The 22,819-nt window shown below is 42.3% G+C and overlaps 1 protein-coding gene across 1 annotated transcript in view; it reads right to left on the reverse strand.

Annotated features, from left to right (window-relative positions):
• LOC142566027 (eukaryotic translation initiation factor 2-alpha kinase 3-like) overlaps positions 1–22,819 on the reverse strand; it is a 93,714-nt gene that overhangs the window by 62,846 nt on the left and 8,049 nt on the right. Inside the window, exons 7-9 of the mRNA XM_075676722.1 lie at positions 11,102–11,236; positions 4,917–5,036; positions 4,400–4,520 (exon numbers count right to left, since the gene is read on the reverse strand). Coding sequence (XP_075532837.1) covers positions 4,400–4,520; positions 4,917–5,036; positions 11,102–11,236 — 376 coding nt within the window. The remainder of the gene's footprint in view (positions 1–4,399; positions 4,521–4,916; positions 5,037–11,101; positions 11,237–22,819) is intronic.

The raw sequence follows: 22,819 nt of genomic DNA on the forward strand, positions 1-22,819 counted from the left end.
GTCATATGTCAGCAACGAGTCAACAAGGCAGACTCCATTAGATTTGAAAGTGGTATTCAGCCTGCAGAACACCCAAGTCCATTTCCACGGATGTGTCACTGTGAGCATGAATGAAATGCATTGAGCTTGGACTGCGAGACCGCGAGTCACACAACAATTAGTTGCACGCCGCTACAGCGATAATCTTTCCATGAAGGGCAGATGTGGCGTGCGGTGGTTTTGTTAAATGCAAACTGTAATATAAAAATCTGTCTAAGTGAGGATTTGGAACAGACTCATTTTGGCTGCTCACACAATCCTAAAATGCCATTCACAAAAACTCTACACAAGAAAAACCCGACAGTCCAGACATCCAGTTTGACATACTATGCCTGGAGCCCCAATGTGAAAAAAATTTAGTGCCATCCACGCTTTGTTGTGGAACACATAAACTAGACCATAAGTCCTTTTGTGTTCTTGAAGCAGCATGGTGACCCTCTTTCCAATAACAAACGGCCACAGGTAGTACAGTTCACAGCACAGCAGTCATTCTATCCAATATGCTTCGCCACATTACACGGCTTCATAGCAGTGAAGCTTACTAAAACAAATGTCATTATGGAGTTCAAATAAGACCCTTGCTACACGAGCCATCTGTATTGAGAGACACACCTCGTTCATTCTTACTCCTGCCCTTCAGTCAAGCATCTGCAAAAACAGTGCCGTTTCATCAGAATAAAATTTCCAATGAAACGAGAAGTGAAGCGGTCCCGTTAGTAGAAGTGCACTTGCAGGGGCGCAGCACAGCAATCAATATATTGAATCTGGCGGTGAGTGAGAGTTCAAAACCTGCATAGTACAGTACTATACATTTATATGAGATTTCCAAGGGTGGTTCGATATAGGCAATAATTCAATATACCAGTTTGATATGTCCCCAATCGACTGTGTACTATATAAGGGATAAAGGGCTGAAGAAGCAAACAAGACAAACGACTAAGCTTCTAGAATGCTGTGAATTCTGGGGTTTTACATGCTAAAACCATGGTCTGCTTATAAGGCATGCCATAGTGGGGGATCCCAGATTAATTTTGACCACCAGGGGATCTTTAACGAGCTCCCATGCACGGGACATGGGCGTTTCTGCATTTCGCCTCCATCGAAATGCGGCCGCTGCAGTCAGGATTTTAACACATTTCTAGTAAGCTCATATTTGGCAAGCAGCAGTGCTAGCTAGACGGAGACGAAGAAATGATCACAACACAGAGCTCGCTTGTCTAGCGATCCTCTTCATTCTGGTCTAGTTAGTGCCTCTCCTTTTCAAATATGAACTTCCACCAACTCTTCAAAGTTTCCCTACTATATTTAGAAAGCTATTCCCTTTCCTGACATGAATGATGTGCTTGAAGGCATATATTTGTTGCAGTCGTGATACTTATGTAGCACTTCTTGTCTCATTGAGTAATTATGTAGAGAACAGAGCCAATAAGCAGCACATCAGTAGAAGTAGGATTGGTGGCTATTTAAGCTGATTCGTTATATGTGTGTTGTCTCTAGTGGCACGAGCGGCAGCGGGGAAGGTGCCTGCCCTCCTCGTCTCCCACAGCTGCAGAGTGGGAAAGGGTGATGGCAGAAGGCAAAAAGGGCTGTTGCCATTGCTCTGGTGTTACTCTCTGCCTTAGGCAATATACCATGTCACAGAAAATGTGCACGGTAGCTGAAGAATGCTATTTATTTTAACATATAGAACACAAAAAGTAGCAATGCATTTATAGCTTTCCAAGTTGCATTTTGTGTTACAATAGTGTGCAGCATGCTTTAAAAAAAACATGAAAAATAGCAATAAAACTCAAACTGGTTGCCCAGTGGCTATGGTGTTGGGCTGCTGAGCATGAGGATCGAATCCCAGCCACGGTGGTTGCATTTCGATGAGGGTGAAATGCAAAAACACCCGCGTACTTAGATTTAGGTGCACATTAAAGAACCCTAGGCGGTTGAAATTTCCGGAGTCCTCTACTATGGCGTGCCTCATAATCAGAAAGTGGTTTTGGCACCTAAAGCCCCATAATTCAAAAAAAAATTTTCTTTATTATTTGTACTAGAGGTTTCAAAATTCAGCCAATTCTAGAGTTCTTACAGTGAAGCTGTTTATGGCTAGGTTCTGGTAGATCTAGTCTCCGTGGACACAGACCAACAATTTTTCATACGTGGACCGATCCCGAAGATAGTACAATACCGGGCTGACCTGCAGCAGAAGTGAAGTAAGTGTTAAGCACTCCCCACACGTGGGCCGATCCTCAATATACTGCAATACCTGGCTGACTCACACTGGGGGTGCAGTTTTCCATTAAGGGGCCCAGATTCACAGCTTTGCTGGTCATCCTTCTTCACAAGGGGAAATTCTGCACTACACGAGCTTTAGAGGGGTTGGGGCCAATGCCTGATGAATCAACGAGACGTTCAAGCATGGTTATTTGGCGATGACCGAAGTGGCAATTGGACGAGTTGAGCTAGAGGCCAGCGGTGTGAAAAACAGAAAGAACAGATAAAAGTCGTTCAAGTTGTGTTGCAAAAGGTGGAGAGACTACAATGACATCATCCAAGTAGCACAAACAGATGGACCATTTCAAGCTAGGCAAGAGCATGACCATCGTCCGTTCAAAGGTCGCCCGAGCATTGCACAGGCTGATATAGGCCATCAGGTGTGACGAATGTGGTCTTCTCATGGTCCATTTCATCAACAGCAATTTGCCAACATCTAGAGTGATGGTCTATTGATGAAAAATAAGTGGCACCGGGAAGACAACCCAGAGCATCGTCAATGCGTGGAAGTGGATATATATCTTTATTGGTGATCGTGTTTAGATGACGATTGTCCACCCAGAATCGCCAGCAGTTATCCTTCTTTTTTACGAGAACAATAGAGGAACCCCACGGGCTGGAAGAGTGTTTAATAATCCCTTTTGCAAGCATTTTGGCAACTTCTCTCCAGATAACTTGTCGCTCAGAGGGCGACAGCCGGTATGAACGTTGGTGAACAGGTGCCGCATCACCGGTATTTATACGATGCTTCATGACTCTAGTTAGATGCAAAGGGTGGTCGTTCAGGTTGAAAATGTCAGGGTTGTGGGGATGCGAGACTCTCACACATCCCCTGATATGTTGTTTTCTCACATAGCTCCCATCTCCTGTAATCCGGCTTCGCCATGTGGCTTTACTGCGGCAGTCGGTACGCTTGCAGGGTAGTACGTGAGATGGCGCAAGTGTTGCTCTGCTAACGCCACCTAACAGCGGGGTTACTAGGGTGCAAAAAGAAGAAGGCTCTTCCTCTTTGGCTCGGGGTCGGCAAGCAGTGCAGATGTTCTGCGCGTGCGCCGATCCATATATAATATATATATATATTATATATATACACACATTTTCTTTTTCTCTGCATATAACTAACTTGTCCCTTCTGCATACATGCCAAACCTCCCAATTAGCCCAGGAGACTCCCGATTTTTTACTGAACTTTCAGATTGTACGATCGCTATCTTATATCTCCCGAAACGTTGTCTCTGTTCGCCATCTGTTAAAGTACAGAAAATTGGATGGCGAAGGGTTCCCGCGTCCAAAATTTCAGACCTTCTTATACATGGACTCTATAGGGTACATGGTGGTGCCGCGAAGCCATCCGAATTATCGGGCATGTCCCACAAACCAGGCGTTGACCGTACACTGCAAACTCCTCGAACCGACGACACGGCGTCAAAGTCGATTCCTTATGATTCCTCTAGCGAGCATTAGCGTGCCCTTTGTTCCCTTTCAATAAAATTACAGCTAATTTCCCCTGATAGAAGCAGAAATTCCCTGAGTTTTCCCCGAGTATTTCCAGACTATTTAAAATCCTTGAGTATTCCCAATCTTCCCGGTTGGTAGACACCCTGGCACCACATCATAGAGAATTTATGCCCCATCTCCTGAAGAATGAACAAAAGGAGAATCGAGTGAAGGTGCGCATGGATGAAATGAACAAACCAGCATGTGTGCTTGCACATCCACATACAGACATATCGAGAGACATGCACAGAAACAGAATGCACTTACACACACACACACACACAAACGACTCAGATCCTCACAAAAGCACACAATGTGAATGAATGTCATTATTACAAACAAAAACATTCACATTACCTTATTACCAGAGGGGGGATGAATTAGTTGAACAGTGTACCACTTTGTCGAGGCAGCACAGTATGTTATGGGGAAATTTCGGATTGAATTTGTCCAGACACTGCTATTATGTCTCCAACTCTTGAAGTAAATGAGTTTTCAATTTCTAAAACAGTGTGTCAATTCATTTTTTTTTAAAATTTTCCAGCACAGTAAAAACAAAGATTAACATTTTCATTTGAGAATCAAGATGAGGTGAACTTACCACCAAAAGCGCAAAGACTTAACAATGTGTTCATTGAAGGTTTCGGCCACTTCCTCTTTCTCGCACAATAGCACTGAATCATTATCTAAATCAACACCCTTGTAGAGATAGTAGCCAGTGTCTGGATGAAAAAGAGAAGCCACGAGTTAAAGCCATGAGTAGAACGCCACGTCATAATCATGTTAGACTAATAGAAAATAAACTGGTTTCTCCCAAGACAAAGAGACATCAGGAAAGAAAGACACCAACAAATTGGCATGCCATGCAATACTCCAGCAAAAAACTGCTAGCTGTTAAACAGCTAAAGCAGCTTTATAATTGCCACTCTAATTTTTCATGCAGCACACATCACAGAGGTAGCCACTGTCCTGAAATTGTCAATGGCAGTTCTTATCTAATCTAGTTCATTGACAATTATTCCCAACACATAAACTGCAGACAAAACAAGAGAGCAACAAAAATTTAGGGGCTGAATGTAGAGCAGAGAACAAACATCATGCGGCACAGCTCAACTTACCAAAAGGGTAGTCTAAAATGTCATCTTTAATCATGAGTGCCTTCCTGGAAGAACTAGATTCTTCCAGCATTGGAGGTGCTGCTTTATTGCCAGTGTTGATGATTGGTGTTCGGCTAGGTGCTGCAAAGTAAAATTTTTTGGTAGTGTGGTTAGTTCATACTCCTTCAAATTCGCAACCGTGTTAAGTGACAAATGCATTTAGCTACTACTTTCACACTACTCTCTATAATCTACACTCTTCCCCTATCCAAACTTATTCTAAAACCCACTCCCATACCTACTCTTAATGATACATATGTATTTATAAACCATCTTGTAAGGACAGACATTTTCAGCTACATGTTTATGTAGCTTCCAGCTTTGATCACACCCTTACGATATCTGGGAGACAATTAAATACACGCTGTCACTGAAAGGTATGTTTGCTTTGCTGCCAGTACATTATCTGAACTATCAATTTTTTACAATCCTTCAATAGAAATTTTCAATTGATTTGGAAAAATGCATAAAGAGCTAATAAATGTGGTTCCCCATTTGAAATTACATGAAGAGTACAACCACAACAAAAAGGTATGCTTACTATGCTACAATTTGGTAAGCACAAGGGTCATACTTTCCTGACAACAATGAGCAACATTTTTTTTTAGCAAGTCTGGAGCGAAACGCTGCGTACCTCCAGATACATGGTGTCATTTTATATGCAATCACTGGCATATGCCACTTTTATGCCTGGCACTTTCATGCCTACAGGTTGGATTATCTCTCCAGAGGTACTCATACGAAAACAGGTGACCTGGACATATGTTTTTGTCAGCATGCCATTAAACTTCCCCCTAAAAAAGAAATACCTACTAAAGACATTAATCATAGATTTTATAGCCCCTGGATGATGCATTCATAGGTATGAACAGTGTCATATGTGTGAAAAAGGTATTCAAGAAATCAAGAGCAGCTTAGACATCCTTTCCAGCACAATGCTGATAAAGCCCTTCTTTAACCCTTTTTGATTAACTGTTTCGTTACCACTAGAAATGTGCTCATTTTAAGTGCCTTTATGTTTTAACATCTTATTTCAGGACGTAGCAGTCACAATGTCATCATAATCATTATCATCATCAGCCTGGTTACGCCCACTGCAGGGCAAAGGCCTCTCCCATACTTCTCCAACTAACCCGGTCATGTACTAATTGTGGCCATGTTGTCCCTGCAAACTTCTTAATTCTCATCCGCCCACCTAACTTTCTGCCGCCCTCTGCTATTCTTCCCTTCACCTTGGAATCCATTCCGTAACTCTTAATGACCATCGGTTATCTTTCCTCCTCATTACGTGTCTTGCCCATGCCCCCATTTCTTTTTCTTGATTTCAACTAAGATATCATTAACTCGCATTTGTTCCCTCACCAAATCTGCTCTTTTCTTATTCCTTAACGTTACATCTATCATTCTTCTTTCCATAGCTCGTTGCATCATCCTCAATTTAAGTAGAACCCTTTTCGTAAGCCTCCAGATTTCTGCCCCGTACGTGAGTACTGGTAAGACACCAGCTGGTTATATACTTCTCTCTTGAGGGATAATGGCAACCTGCTATTCATGATCTGAGAATGCCTGCCAAACGCACCCCAGCCCATTCTTATTCTTCTGATTATTTCAGTCTCATGATCCGGATCCGCGGTAACTACCTGCCCTAAGTAGATGTATTTCCTTACCACTTCCAGTGCCTCGCTACCTATCGTAAACTGCTGTTCTCTTCCGAGACTGTTAAACATTACTTTAGTTTTCTGCAGATTAATTTTCAGACCCACCCTTCTGCTTTGCCTCTCCAGGTCAGTGAGCATGCATTGCAATTGGTCTCCTGAGTTACTAAGCAAGGCAATATCATCAGCGAATCACAAGTTGCTAAGGTATTCTCCTCAACTTTTATCCCCAATTCTTCCCCCTCCAGGTTTCTGAATACCTCCTGTAATCAGAGACCTGGAGGGGGAAGAAATGGGGATAAAAGTTGATGGAGAACTCAGGAGACCAATTGCAATGCATGCTCACTGACCTGGAGAGGCAAAGCAGAAGGGTGGGTCTGAAAATTAATCTGCAGAAAACTAAAGTAATGTTTAACAGTCTCGGAAGAGAACAGCAGTTTACGATAGGTAGCAAGGCACTGGAAGTGGTAAGGGATAAATACCGTGATAAATAAAATTATAGTCAGATCACTAGTGTTTTTATAATGAATGTACAGCAGTAATAATTACTAAGATAAATTTTGTGAATTCTTATGTGAAACTTCAAATCACCAACTTACGAAACACGAATGAAAGTAATAATTTTCTATGTTTAGCATAAGTACTGAGAGTTAAAAAAACCTAAAATATACAAAATATACACCTGGCTCCTGGTGCCCAACTTTTGCAAATCAGATCACGCAAAATAAATATTATGAAGGTTTGTTGGGGTCAAATTCTAGCCATAGTGATGCCCATGCTATGTGGAAAAGTAGCATCTTGACAAATGTCAAAACGGGTAAGTTTCTATTGTACAAGGAGCACTTGCTTTTACTCATTGTAGTAGTCACCTGGTTTGTTTTTCACTGAATTCTTTAGGCTCATGAAGCAACAGTTCCTTCATTTCTGCATATTCCTGACACTATTAGAGACAGTTCCTTTATAAGCAGAGAAAGGTTGAGTTCTTAGGAATCACTTATGGTCTCTACGGTGCCGGAATTAAAGGTGCATTCGCGTTCGTGCCACGGCAACTCCCTGCATGGTGTTTGCAGTTCATAGACCACCTGCCGACAGCAGTCTTACTGGCAAAAAGTGAGATTTCCCTGTCACACAGAGGATCTCCCTGCGAGATCTCCCTGTGGCACAGCAATGTGGCCATTCAATGACAGAGGAGTGGTCGCAGCTATGCTCTAGTGTTGGCAGCAGCCTCACCACTGACCGCCTGCCACCAATATTGTCACTAGGCCTTGCCTGGTTCACTTCGAATCTGTAGCTGATGCTCCCAAGCCGCAATGTTTTGCTACCAGTGTTGCCGATTTCACACAAAGAAAATATGCTGATATTTGTGGTGCCACCAGCTGTGATGCGAGTGCAGCCAAGCTGGTTCAGTGTGCACTGTCGGTAGCTGTGCACTGCAGCTGAACTTGATTTACATCGGAACTCTCGTTGGTGCTAAATACTTGACCATGTACATCGCTTTTAATAAAATGAACATTACTCGTCACTTTACTCAAGTGGGCATCATTTTGCCTGAAATAGAAGCTGCATAACCAAGAACGTCGAAGTTTGTGCCACCGTTGCAGCGACATGCTGGTGCAGCATCAATGCGCTATTTCTACAGTAAACATGAAGTGTTCATAGTCTATGTTCGATAAGAGATGGTATAATTCACAATGTCATTTGCTGCCTTTTCGTTTTGTCATCAGGCACTCCAAAAGGGTCACACCGCTGGAAACTCTGAGAGGCAGTTATGCTGTCTGGCACTAATATTACTCTTAGTGCTCCCAAAAAAATTGCCGGCTGTATATATTCTTCTTGTACCAGAAACATGTTATCGGTTATTCCTAGTTTTGCTTTCAATAAAATCAAATGCACAAGGATATCTTGTTCCAAGAAGCTGTAGAAATAATAGATGAAACAGCATGCGCTCACGCCTGCCTGAACTCAACGTCGTCGTCACTTATGCTCTTAGATTTTATGAAAAGTAATAGAATAGGGCTATATTACGACTTCTCTAGTTGTGGCAATCAACCAGAAAGGAATAACGACTGCCTTCAAGCTTTCTTTAACAGCTTTTGCACATATCCCCCATTGTACTACCACTGGCCATTTTTTTTTTTTGTACTACTAAACAATGCACAGTCCTACCTTGGTAGCACATACAGTAACTCAAGTTCGAACCTACAGTGCTGGTTCCCCATTGCTGAAAAAGTTTCCACAAATATTTCTTTTCTTTTTTTTTATTATTATGCTTATTCCCGATGTGTTTTACAAATTTAATAGAAAATAAATATTTCTTGGGGGTATTTACATGTTTCATTATTAAAGCATTAAGAAAACCTGTGCAATGTTTTATTACAATGGCTATGGGTAGATTCATGGCAGTTAAAAGCACATATAACGGCTATCACTCCAAAATTGCTCCTGTATGTTGAGTAGAGAAATGTTACATTCTCGCACGAACAGTTGCTTGCATACCGGCTTTAAAATTCTGAGAAATCCTGCAGACACAACACTACGGGGGGAAGGGGGAATAGCAGGCATTTAAGCTTGCCCTGAGCACATGCCATTTCTTGGATACACACACACTTTGTTAACAATGATCTACCTTTAGAAGCAGCACACAAGCAGCAGTAAACTTCGACTAGCATAAACTGACACATATCGTTTTTAGGTCACAGCAACTTTGCTGTTGCCTATTTCACATGCTTCAGGAACTTGTCCAAATAAGCTGCTCGGAGCAAGTACCCCTCTTGCGTCATTTCACCATCAGAAGACTTAGAGACCAACAAGGAAAACGTTCTCGCAAACAGATTTTATTTTTGTTAAACTCGACGCAACATTGATAAAATCGTAGAAAGAGCCATATTCTAAAACTTTACAGAAAATTCGGGATAGCTGGCAGGTATGGGGATGCCTTTTCCTATGCCTATTTGAAACTGCCATAATTTTTCATGGTTTCAAGTGTCACAAAAAATGAAATGTAAACAAGGACAAAGCAATGTGAGCTGAATGCTGAAGGGCAACTAAAGAAAAATATTAAGTCGAGCTAAATCGATACATTTCTACAAGTCTATCATTGTTTTCTGTGTGCCAATAACTCACTTTGTTGCGAAGAAAATTTTGCAAATGAAATCATACATGTGATGAAATGTACATGAATAGGTCCCACATGATGAGAGCTGTCTGTACAAATTCCAAACAAAGCCACAGTTGGCTTGGGGCGAAGCCTATTTCCAGTCTTTTGTCTACTGTTTTGCTCCTATTGCTCAAAAACCTTCTGCAAAATATTTTTTTTTTCTTTTCGTTGATTACGCTTATTCTCAGTGTATTTTGCACATTTAGATAGAAAATCAAATATTTTTTAAGTATCTATATGGTTAAAGGACCCCTCAACAGGTCTGGCCATTTTGAGCTGACAAGCATAGTGCATATACAATGCTTGATAACGATCGTGTCTGCAAAGTATTATATTGCTACGGGCCGCGGACACATTTGAAATTTCAAACCGAACGGCGTTTGGCCTTCTCCTCGCGGCCGCCACACTCAAAGCCGGAGGATGACGTACACATGCTAACGCACCTACGTACACGTGTTTGTGCTGTGACGTCGCTCGTTGTGACATGTTACTTCAAGAATTATTCAAGGCAATATCTGTTATTTGTGTAATATGTTGCTTGAATAAACGAATTAAAGCTTAGAGAAATAATAAAAACACACAAACCAAATGTCTGCGTGTTTTATGTTTTACTTCACGCCGCAGCAAGATGAACTTCCTTTTCATCTGCTTGTTCCCATATCGTGCAGTCGCATGCGCAGACACCGAAATTATGTCATTTTCTTGTGCTCTGTGATCCCCTTGTGTCTGCCTCAGTGTTGGTGCAGCACTGACTTATACGCTAGTCAGGTGTCCTCGTGCACAGAGCGCAAAATTGTGTGCTGTGCGAAATGAGACAATCACAACAGCTCACACGCAACGCCAACAGCGGAAGTGCCCCGCACTGCAAGGAAGTGAGGAGAAAACAAAAATGAAGCCGGCACCTGTGACGTATGCGTCATGCAATTGAGCTCCGGTATGGGAGAACGCAGGGAAGGAATTTTGCTTGCAGAGGCTACATGGGGCAAGTGGACAGGGTGTCTATATTTGTGGTGAAGCTAACCACCTGAATTCATGGGTTTGCAGGCCTGAAATATGTCTATCTTGGCTATTAATGAGCTAATTTGAAAATTTTTTGCGGCAGAATCCTCCCTAGAGGACACATAACAGCTTCCAGTCTATAACCGAAGTTTGTTGTGTGGCCTGGTGAGGGGCCATTAAGAGGTATTGCTCTTCTTTTTTTTCCTCCAATGCAATTAGTTCACTCTGAAACTCCATTCAGGTACTGCTTGAGTTTTATGAAGAGACTGGTTGGAAGGCCTCCTGTATGATCCTATTCCTTTAATGTGAGAATATTTTGGTAGAATGTTCCCTACCTGAGGCGACATAGGGCTTCCATTCCACTTGTAGCAAGTTGCTCCTGTGAGGATCAATCAACTGCGAATGTGCTCCAAAAACTTCAGACTGTATGCTGCCACTATGTTGCACGTAAAGTTGCCTGTCATGCATACCTGCGCATAAATATAACAGTGTAGAAACAGGAAAAGGGACTGCCATGCCATGCAGTTCTAAACAGATATAAATATGCATAGAAATTCAAGAAAAAGTTATATTCAAGAAAAAAAAAAGAGAAGGCAGTGATTAAGATTTTGATTAAAGCCAAAACTTTAGTGCAGGCTAAATCTAGTCACCAGTTTTTCAATAAGGCTTTCGCTATAGATCAAGTTTTTTATGGTGCAAATATTCATTTGTAAACTTTTTAATGATTGAAAACAAAAAAAGCAGCAAATATGCCTAACAGCACACTGTTATTTTGCCAACATGTCTAATAAAAGAGTGTGCGCTTATTACAACTGAAGAGCACACATTTGTGGTCACACACATTATGGACACTAAGATTAAGATGCATGAAGCAACAGTTTATGATAAGTGGCTCCATTATACATCACACCACTTATAATATGTGGCTGCTTTCTAAAGTTAATGGAAGAGGTGCCTCCTACGCATTTTTGTTATAGGGATGGAATGACGCAATTTGAGGCAGCGACAAAGTTCTGTTCCAGCTTTCCAAAATGGTCATTAGTTTTCATGTCGATCCTTTATTTATTTTTTATTTTTAAATAGCACAATGACTAAATGGTCATCTTATTGTACGCATTTCTTTCATATGCTAATCATTTGAAATGGTTATTGTGGAATAGCTCAGTTTGCTTCTCAATACCTGCAAGGTGAGATTAAAAAGTCACAATTCCCTGTGAAAGTTGTAGCGTTCAACAAGTTGAAGAATTCTCAATATTCATATTCCCAACTCTCTCTAAGCCAAACCATCTTTTTCTTAAAGGGGCCCTAAACCACTTTTTATTGAAGTTGAGAAATGCATTTGAAGTTAAATTAGACTATTTCAGAAATATTTCACTGCAAAACATTCTCAAATGATCTCAGCAGGAGTAGCATTATTGGCAATCAAACATACCATTTGCAATTTTTCTTCTACTTCTTCAATGATTTGCACAATGAGTTGCACTGCAAAGGTTATAGTGGAGCGGGGTGTGCCCACAACACTTCGCCTACTGAACGTCACCATGGTGCACAGTTCAAACTTGATTTTGGATGTTCCCATAGACATCACTACTTCTGATTCTGGTGCCTACGATGCACCAAGCGCAGCGCCCTCAGCCAGTGGACTCGTCGGTGGCCGCGATATCTATGGTACATAGCAGACCGCAGCTACAAGCAACTGCAGCGTTTGCTTTTTGCATGACAGGGCTAGAGTGCATGCTCGTGCTCATATGCTCCTGTGTGACTATGCTGTGCGGTGTGGGCCAGCTAGATCCTGCACCAGCTTGACCAACAGACAGTAGCCACATCCAACTTGCGCATTATGAAGCGCTATCAATACAGTCGACTCTCGTTACAACAGACCCTGATAATCTGACAAAAAAGGTGCATTTTGTCCGAAGTTGGTAATATCCGAAACGTCTCACTTCCGAAACTTTTGTCGCAATGTCTAACAACTTTATTGCAAAAAGCGAGTGACAAACATCTAAAGTAAAAAAAAAAAAAAAACTAAAAAAGAAAAAAAAAGAGTCGTAGTTTTGCCCGAAAGGTGAAGCATCAATTGCGATGGCAAATTAAGCATGATAAGTGTGGCAGCAGCAGCAAGCAATTTGATCTTCGTGCTGTCTCTCACTTCTTCACCAACTAAACGTGGAAAGCACAGCGCATACAAAGCTACTGGCACTGGGTGCACTTTGTCCACATTGCAGATCGCTTTCAAGATATGGTGGCCGCACCGCTGGAGTAGAACCGCCCTCTCTCTCTATCTCCCCCCCCCCCCCCGAACACTTCACGCGCAAAAGAAGACGGTGTGTTTCCGCCCTGCCTTTCTCCCTCACACGTGCGATATTGAGCCGTGATCATCGGCTGATGCTCGCAAGTCAGTTGTCGACCTGTGTCGACACAGGCCGACAACTGGCCGACAACTGGCCGACAATAAAATAGGTAGAACAAGCTAAGGCTGAAATATAGTCCATTATATCTGAAAGTCTGTTATACATGAGTCCATTGTAATGAGCGTAGACTGTAGCTCATTACAAGGCGAAGTCTGCCAAGGCGTCTAACCAGGAACAGCCAGGAGTGAGTGCACACTGGCAAGCGAGCATGTGGTGATGAATGAATGAATTCTGGGGTTTTACGTGCCAAAACCACAATTTCATCACGAGACATGCTGTAGTGGTAGACTACGGATTAATTTGGCTACCAAGGGATCTTTAATGTGCCCCCAATGCATGAGACACGGGTATTTTTGCATTTAACCCCCATCAAAATGAGGCTGCTGTGGCCAGGATTTGATCCCGTGACCTTGTACTTAGCAGTGCAACGCCATAGCCGCTAAGCCACTGCGGCAGGCGAAACCACAAGCGCATGTGGTCTAACCTTAAGTTTTGCGTGGTTCGAGGCTATTTGAGTGTTCAAAACTAGTCGAAATTAGCGAGACCTGGTAGCTATGACGTCGATATGCAGGGTGGCCAAAGTTTAATGCCTACGCGGGCGACTGTGGCCTAGTGAGAGCAGACGATAGTCGGCTTCTTCCAGTAGCACGTAATTATTATCAAAATTAGAAAGCAGATATCCGCTTACTTCAGCCTGTTCATTAAACTGCATCAATAAATATACGCAGTAATAGTAGGAAGAAACGCACTTATCCAAACAACTTTCTAGATTGATGTCATCCATTGGCCAATAGCTGCCGCATATAAGAATCTGCTATATTACGAAATAAAGCATCCAGAAAGGAGTGAGGAGCAGGCTTCTGTTGAAAAGATAGTAAAACTCTTGCTTGGGCTAGTTGGTTCATGCTTGAATGAGTAAAGAGTAAGGCGCAATAGAACAGGGCAGAAGAACACAAACGACAGGACCGGACCGACGCCACTTACAACTATGCTTATTTCCGTAACACGCCTGCCTTATGTAGGACACCCAAGGCGAACCACACACGAAACATTAGAAGTAAAATACAGCAATCCATCGACCACTCAGGAGTCATATCTGGCACAATAGATCAAATCAGCAAACAAGAACCACACGTGGAGCAGCACAGGAGGCAATTCATCGATCACAGTCATTACCAAGCCAACGGGGAGAAAAAAGACATAAAAAGTACCATCTACGCTTTACTATCATACTATCCAACACATAACACCATTCAAATGCCTTTCACCATTCATTCAAATTCGTTGGTCATTATTCTCATAGTCATGCGGGTTTTATCACTGACTGGTCCTTAGGCGTTTGAATGGTGTCGTTTGAATGGCCCTGAACCACCCCAACAGGTGGTTCAGAGCCTCTTAAAAGGAGCCCTTAATTAATATATGGGGTTTTACGTGCCAAAACCACTTTCTGATTATGAGGCACGCCGTAGTGGGGGACTCCGGAAATTTTGACCACCTAGGGTTCTTTAACGTGCGTCTAAATCTAAGTACACAGGTGTTTTCGCATTTCGCCCCCATCGAAATGCGGCCCCCGTGGCCAGGATTCGATCCCGCGACCTCGTGCTCAGCAGCCTAACACCATAGCCACTGAGCAACCACGGCGGGTTTTAAAAGGAGCCCTGCAACACTTTTTGAGCATGAAAAATAAATCATACTAGTTGCAAGACAACGGTTTCGTGAAGACCCAAGCTAAATATTACTCACTTCTAAGCAGCAGGAAACATGTAACGTCACTATAAAGGTTGGTGATGCTTTCCTATGGCTTCACGAAACCTCTGCCATCTAATCTGCACATGATGGTGCAATGGCACGCTCATACAACTGCAGTAGAACCTCGTTCATACGTTCTCGATAAAAAAAAATTCAGTAAAAAAAAAATCAACTGGGAAAATGTACGATAAGAAGACACTAAAAAATTTGACAGCCTCAACTGTGGTAGTGAAGTGCAACGGATTCAACTACATAATGCGAGGCATAGCGCGAATGGTTGCAGCACGAGACACCTACGCGTGCTGAGCTGGTGGGGCCTGAGCGGCTTGAGACGCAGACTGTCATTTTTGTGCCTTTGGCAAATGCACAAGTGCCCCAGAAAGTAAACGGAGCATGCAAGCGGCGGCTTAACTGTATCTCTGTGTGCTAGTGTCAGCAGCATGTGCTACACAGCATGCGCAAAAGTTATCTACGGTGGCCTTCAGGTGCACATTTGACTATTGCCTTATTGACGGCTTTGGCAAAAGTGCTATGCTTCCAACAGTCGATGCTGGTGGAGCTCTTTGCACTTGCAGCAATGAAGCAGCTCTAGTCAGAATCGTTTGCTTCCTGCACGCACGACTAGTGTTACTGGCCAAGCTTTGTTTCTTGAAGCACGCCACGATCGCTGTTGTCTCACCATTGCCAGGAACAAACTTGGTAGTCATGCCATGGTCCAGCGATTTCCAAGCATGATGAACTACCACCACGTGCAACCAATTAGCACTCTCTAACACAATTATTTCTTACTAAAGAAACAAAGCTCAGCCAAAGACGATCAGCACATGTGCATAGAGCAAACGCTTCTGGCAGCAGCTGCAAATGGTTGCTGCAAGCACAAAGAGCTCCTTTAACAGTGGCCTTTAGAATATGCCCTCCTTTGCCTGAGCTGTTGATGAGGCAATGGCAAAAAGCGCATCACATGGCTACCGCAGATTACTTTTTGCACATGCGTTGTAGTCTGTGCTGCCACTGCTAGCACATGGAGATGCATTTCAGCCATTGCTCACATGCTCTATTTACTTTCTAGTGCGCCCGTTCATTTGCGCTCCTTAAATTCTGCCTGGGTCAGCAGCTTTTTTGAGCAGGGAATTTTGGCAGGAAGTTTTGACGTGCCTGCATGGCGTGCATCATTGCGGCATGAGACGTCGGTGCACGTCCAGCTGGTGAGGCCTGAGAGAGCTGAGACGCACGTTGCCATTTTCCTATTGCGCAGCATTTTAAGACTGCAATAGGAAACTGAAATGAAATCGAGCTGGTGGCCGATGCTGGAATAGAGTGGATATGATGCCACCATGACTTTGCGTCGCATGTAGCAGGGAACGGGAGCACGTTTGGATTATTGCATATTGAAAGTGTGCAGTAGGCTTCCAATGGTGCTGTCAATGCGCAGTGCGATGGCCTACGAGGAGATTAGCTGGCACCAGAATAGGAAACTGAGTACACACTCTTTTTTTTAATGCGAAACGGGCGTGCGAGTATTGAGGGGAAACTGCTGCAGCGGGCGGCTACTGTTTGCAATGGTGCGCGCCTTGCACCTTTTCTTGTTTACCTGGGATCTAGCGGCCAGAAAACGTACCATATGATTACAGTTTGGTGATGTACTGAACATTGGTGCCAAAATATTACATTTTCTGGAAATATATGAACCGCTAAAGAAGTGTAACTGTATTGAATTTTAACGTTGTGTTCAAAGTCATGACACAAAAATCGAGTTTTGTACTAACGGTATTCGGCAACCATCGTTTGCTCGAGTTATGCTGGCATCTACGCAGCACAAGATCATAGCACAAGATCATGGCAGAAGATCATGGCAACCGATACCGCAGTGTGCATCTGCGTGTTTCAGTGCATCTTTGTATTTGTGTACAGAATTTCTGCACAAATAGACTCACTTGAACACAAGCAGACACGCAGTGCTCATCGTGTTTGCAATTGTGGAAGTTGTGTGAAACACACTTTAAAAGCCATTTGCTCAAAATAATTGGAAATGGCAGCACTGCTGTGCAGTTGTTGACTGCAATGTGGGTGACAGTGATAAAAATGCACTGCATCTGTTACTGCAAGACACACAACTTCAACAAGCATCACATTTGCGTGTTGCTTAGCGTAGTGTACACATGAATCAAAGTGAGCTGTCAAGTGCTTTAGCCACTGTCACAAAGCAGTCCATCGTAGCACAAACAACATGTCCAAGCCCGCACAGCGACTGGCATGGTGCACTATGTATAGGCCACACAGAAAACCTTATGCAGTTTCTTTTATCTACTTTCAAGACGTTCAACGCCATAGCGATAGTGCTCGCCGTTGCAGCACATAAACCTATAGTAACTCAACTGTAAGTTGAGGGACAGCTTCCAAGTTTGGCATGTCAAAGGCACCAAAATCATAAGTAATGGTGTCTACGTGAACCTAAATAACCAAATTTAATCTGCGTGCCACGGCGACACTCAGTGGGCAGAGCATTCTGGGCACTGCCCTATCCACTGTAGCCGCCGCAGTGCAAGCCATTGCAGGAGCACAGCTGAAGGGATGAAGGGCTATCTTTGATTGTCGATAACTGCGCTTGTACTGAACACAATGAAATACTTTTTGTTGTAAAATATTTCTAAAATGGTGCACTTTATTGTCAAATGCCTTTCGCGACTTTGATAAAAAGTGTTTCAGGCCCCCTTTACATATTAGTGGACATACTGTAAGCAAAACGAGAACAACGTGAGAGCAGGAGCCAAAGCTTCAGCAAGTGGACTTGTTTTCTTCAAGGCGTAGTGTACACATGAATCAACGTGAGCTGTCAAGCGCTTTAGCCACTGTTGCAAAGCAGTCCATCGTAGCACAAACAACATGTCCAAGCCCGCACAGCGACTGGCATGGTGCACTATGTATAGGCCACACAGAAAACCTTATGCAGTTTCTTTTATCTACTTTCAAGACGTTCAATGCCATAGCGATAGTGCTCGCCGTTGCAGCACATAAACCTATAGTAACTCAACTGTAAGTTGAGGGACAGCTTCCAAGTTTGGCATGTCAAAGGCACCAAAATCATAAGTAATGGTGTCTACGTGAACCTAAATAACCAAATTTAATCTGCGTGCCACGGCGACACTCAGTGGGCAGAGCATTCTGGGCACTGCCCTATCCACTGTAGCCGCCGCAGTGCAAGCCATTGCAGGAGCACAGCTGAAGGGATGAAGGGCTATCTTTGATTGTCGATAACTGCGCTTGTACTGAACACAATGGAATACTTTTTGTTGTAAAATATTTCTAAAATGGTGCACTTTATTGTCAAATGCCTTTCGCGACTTTGATAAAAAGTGTTTCAGGCCCCCTTTACATATTAGTGGACATACTGTAAGCAAAACGAGAACAATGTGAGAGCAGGAGCCAAAGGTTCAGCAAGTGGACTTGTTTTCTTCAAGGCGTAGTGTACACATGAATCAACGTGAGCTGTCAAGCGCTTTAGCCACTGTTGCAAAGCAGTCCATCGTAGCACAAACAACACGTCCAAGCAAGCACAGCGACAGGCACGGTGCACTATGCATCAGCCACAGAGAAAACCTTATGCAGTTTCTTTTAACTACTTTCAACAGTTCGACAAGTCCACTTGTCAAAACACTAGCTTCTGCTTTCACCTTGTTCTCGTTTTGCTCATCATCTTGAATTTCCATTTCCCGCCTTTCCCATGTTTTCCCTGGACATACTGTAGCTGTAAATGGTTGCACTCTATGCACATTAAAAAGTATCACTGCAGATTTTCATTATGATAGGATAATTTTAGACATGCAAAACTGTACACACACTACGAAAACCAACCTTTCACTACACAATGAGAATAACACACTGGCATACTGCACAACAACACGAAGTAGACACATACAACCCTTTTAAGCTGTTTTCTGTTAGAATATAAAAGTGATGCAAAATATCCGTAAATGTGGGCAGACTTCTATACTTGTCGAAACAGACCTGCAGTGGAGGCTGGCGCTTCTGCATTAAATGGCTAGTGCTGAAGCATGACATTTGTAATTTCTGGATCCACTGGGACATTACATGCACTTTCACCAATACCAGAAGTTTGTGGTGTTCCTTTTATAAGTACAACTAGAACAGCCAAATATAATTAGACAAGTGAAAGCTTAAAAAAAAAAAAAGGCAAGAAGGCTTTTCAGACCCATTCTGAAACTGATACAGTGCAACATAGACAGGTTTTCAGACCCATTCTGAAACTGATACAGTGCAACATAGACAGGAAGAAACAAGCGAAGCCGGCCCGATAAAAGAGCAGAGTGCTGACTTCCAACTGGTTTATTGGAAGGTTGCATGAAATATATAGCTACAAGAAAGCATCAAGTAATGCCCTCACAACACTCACAAAATGTCACACCAATAGAAGATTACACCATCATGAGTCACAGAACGCGCAATTCTGTCATGCACGGTTAAACTGATTAAGAAAACTTGCTTCCTGTGAAGATAGGCACAAAGATGGCACACTAACACACATGCTGCCAGCCCTTGCTATGAGATCAGCTTCAAGAATCACCCGCGTAAGTTGTGATCAGTGCTTTTTTTTTTTATAGCATTTCACACCGATAAAAGTTCGGCTTACATCCACAGTCACGACAGTGCATTCCTAAGTGTCCCTGTATAGCTCGGTGCACACTGTAATCATGTTCTTTTAGCCTTTCATTAAGGCAGCAACCACTTTGGCCTATATATCTCTTCCCACATGATAGTCGAACTGAATAAACAACCCCAGCAATGCAAGACCCAAAACTCTTCTTGTGCATGGTCGAACAGAAAGTGGTGCGCGGCTGGAGCGGATTTGCGGCCGTACAGAGCCTGCAGAGCGTATCTCGCGCGGAAAACACTACTTCCACAATACCCTTGCGGCCAATCTTTTTTCATCTGCGAGAGACGTTATGCAAATATGGTATGACTACTGGCCTCTTTCATTCATTATTTCTTTGTTGGGCTTCTGTGTTACTGTCCTTCTTTATCTGCTTTAATAGCCTTTCAACTATAGCTGAGAGTAGTGTAGCTGGGCATCCAGCACACAAAAGTCGATCAACTTGACCTGCACAACTGCGTTGCATGGCCTGATGACAGGATTTCCTGAGGGCCTTAGTAAGACAAAGAGTAGTGATGCTTCACTTAACCAACTTCAAATATGCTTGGTCAAATGATAAAAGAGGTTTCCCACTTCTTGGTTTGTACATCCACCATACATGGTCATGTGAAAGAAGTAAAGTGAGGTCTAAAAATCTTAAGCTGTAGTCGGTTGGCATCTCATGGGTGAACACAAGCGGACGAAAGCAATTGTTTTCATGATTTCGTCTGATGTGCGCTGGCAAGTGGCGTTGTTGCAATCTACAAGGGCCAAAAAAATCATCTACAAGACGGCATACTTTGATAACACTTTGTTTATCTAGCATGCTCAATAGCAGCCGGTCATGATGAGCAAGGCAGATGTCACTTAGGACAGGGGCCAGGCATGAGCCAATGCACACACCACTGTTTTGAATGTAGGTCCGCTCATTAAAAGATACAAAAGTCAATTTTAGGTAAAACGGTAAACGTTCAATGAGGCTGGTGTTATGAACACCAGTGCGATTCTGGAAAGCTATCGCACCAAAGGAATCAATGGCGTCATCAACACATTGCAACAGCTTGTTGTGCAGTAAAGAATAACGTAAATCTTTTATGTCAACTGAAAGAACTTGCAAGCCCTTGTTATTCTCTTTAAGAAAGATTGTCAAAGCAGCTGAATTCCTTATTAAAATAGGGTAGCCAACAGTAAGCAGGTTAAGTTTCTCCTGTGAAAACAGTGCCAGATTTTTGCCACATCCCTCTTTCTGTCACAATAACCCACAGGGGACAGTCAATTTTATGGGTCTTCGCCGTGAAAAACATGTCAAGGCTAAGTTTCTTGCACTTATCGACTGCTTTGGGCAGTTTTTGGAAACCAATGCATTGCACAGCTTTTTAGCTTCGGATTTAACTTTGGGCAACGAAATGGCAACTACAGGTCCAAAAACTGAATCGACGGCAGTGGTAGCTTTCGTGAAGAGCAAAGAATTAGGCGAAACCACAAATCCACCTTCCTTGTCTGAAAGCAAACGAGCAAGAGAATGCTCTTTAAGGTAGCCCACAACCTTCTCAATTGGTAGCTTTTTGCTTGGCGGCTTAAAGCGCGAAATCCCATTAACACCGTTGGTGTGATCGCTGCCTTAATGAAAGGCTAAAAGAACATGATTACAATGTGCACCGAGCTATACAGGAACACTTAGGAATGCACTGTTGCGACTGTGGATGCAAGCCAAATTTTTACCGGTGTGAAGTGCTAAATAAAAGCACCGATCACAACTTACACGAGAGATTATTGAAGCTGATCTCGTAGCAAGGGTTGGCAGCACGTGCATAAGTGCACCATCTTTGTGTCTATCTTCACCGGAAGGAAGTTTTCTTGGCAGTTTAACTGTGCATGACAGAATTGCGCATTCTGTGACAACATTACTTGATGCTTTCTTGTAGCTATATATTTCATGCAACCTGCCAATAAACCAGTTGGAAGTCAGCACTCTGCTCTTTTATCGGGCCGGCTCGGCTTGTTTCTTCCTTTCTACGTTGCGCTGTACCAGTTTTAGAATGCAATACCAACTCACTCAATTCTCAATTCTAGTGAACTTTCAGACCCACATACTATACCGTTATAGATGCAACATTTACACATTCTGAAATTAACAATTATAGACTCAGACTGAGTAAAGTAGTAACTAAGGAAGTAAAATTAGAGGTAAATTAGAGTAAATTGTACCCTTAACCTGCACATTTCAACTCAAACTAATTCTTATAGTATTGTATAGAAGTAGAAACAGCGACATTCCAATTGACTTACTTCCCCCAACGCAACTTTTCAGTACAAATAACACGCGGTTTTCTGAAAATAATAATCTCTTCCTTCCTAAAGTCAACACTAACTACGGCAAAATGACAACCTTCTTTTCTGCAATTTCATTTTGGAATTCACTGCCGTAAAATATTAAATTATGCTTTTCACTACACTGTTTCTGACGGCTTCTAAAACAGTTCTTACTAACAACATACCTTACCTAATTATTAGACAAGTGTATATATGCTTATATGTGTATGCATATGTATATATGTGTATGTATATATATGTGTGTATATGTGTATGTGTGTATGCGTGCGTGTATACATTCATTACTGTGTAGCCATGTTTTATTGTTTTTCTTTTTAATGTTCATATATTATTAGCCATTTGTAAATTAGTTTTGTTGCATTGTTGGATTGCGCACTGTTACGTAATCATTATAGTACTCCTATTCAATTACTGTAATGGTCATACCTTCTTGTGTATTTCAATATAGAATTATTCTTGCTCATTTTTGTGTAACCTTCAACTACCTGATGTTTCATTAATTACTTCTAATATGCAGATTGTATTTTCACGCTGTTCTTTTCTTCGTTGCTACTCCTATATTATATATTTTATATGTGTTGTAACAGGAGGTCCCCTGACAGTTTTTACTTTGGGACCTCCTTCTGTATTACATTTTCTTTATAATTGTAATGTCTAATAAAATGTAATAATGTAATAATAAAATTGATTGATTGAAAAAAAAACATAGCAAGAAAGCAGAACAAGCCATTCATGGCTGCACTGGATTTGACCAATTAATAAAGGACTAAATACAAAGACTTTTCATCAGAGAGTTTTACAAACAAACAATTGCTTTCCGATAAATGGGGATTCAATTTTCGGTTTAATGTAAGTGCAGTAAGAAACCGCCCAGCTGTGTGTCTCCCATGGATTCAACATTCCAGATCAGT

This window comes from Dermacentor variabilis, unplaced genomic scaffold, assembly GCF_050947875.1.
Source record: "Dermacentor variabilis isolate Ectoservices unplaced genomic scaffold, ASM5094787v1 scaffold_12, whole genome shotgun sequence".
Lineage (NCBI taxonomy): Eukaryota > Metazoa > Arthropoda > Arachnida > Ixodida > Ixodidae > Dermacentor > Dermacentor variabilis.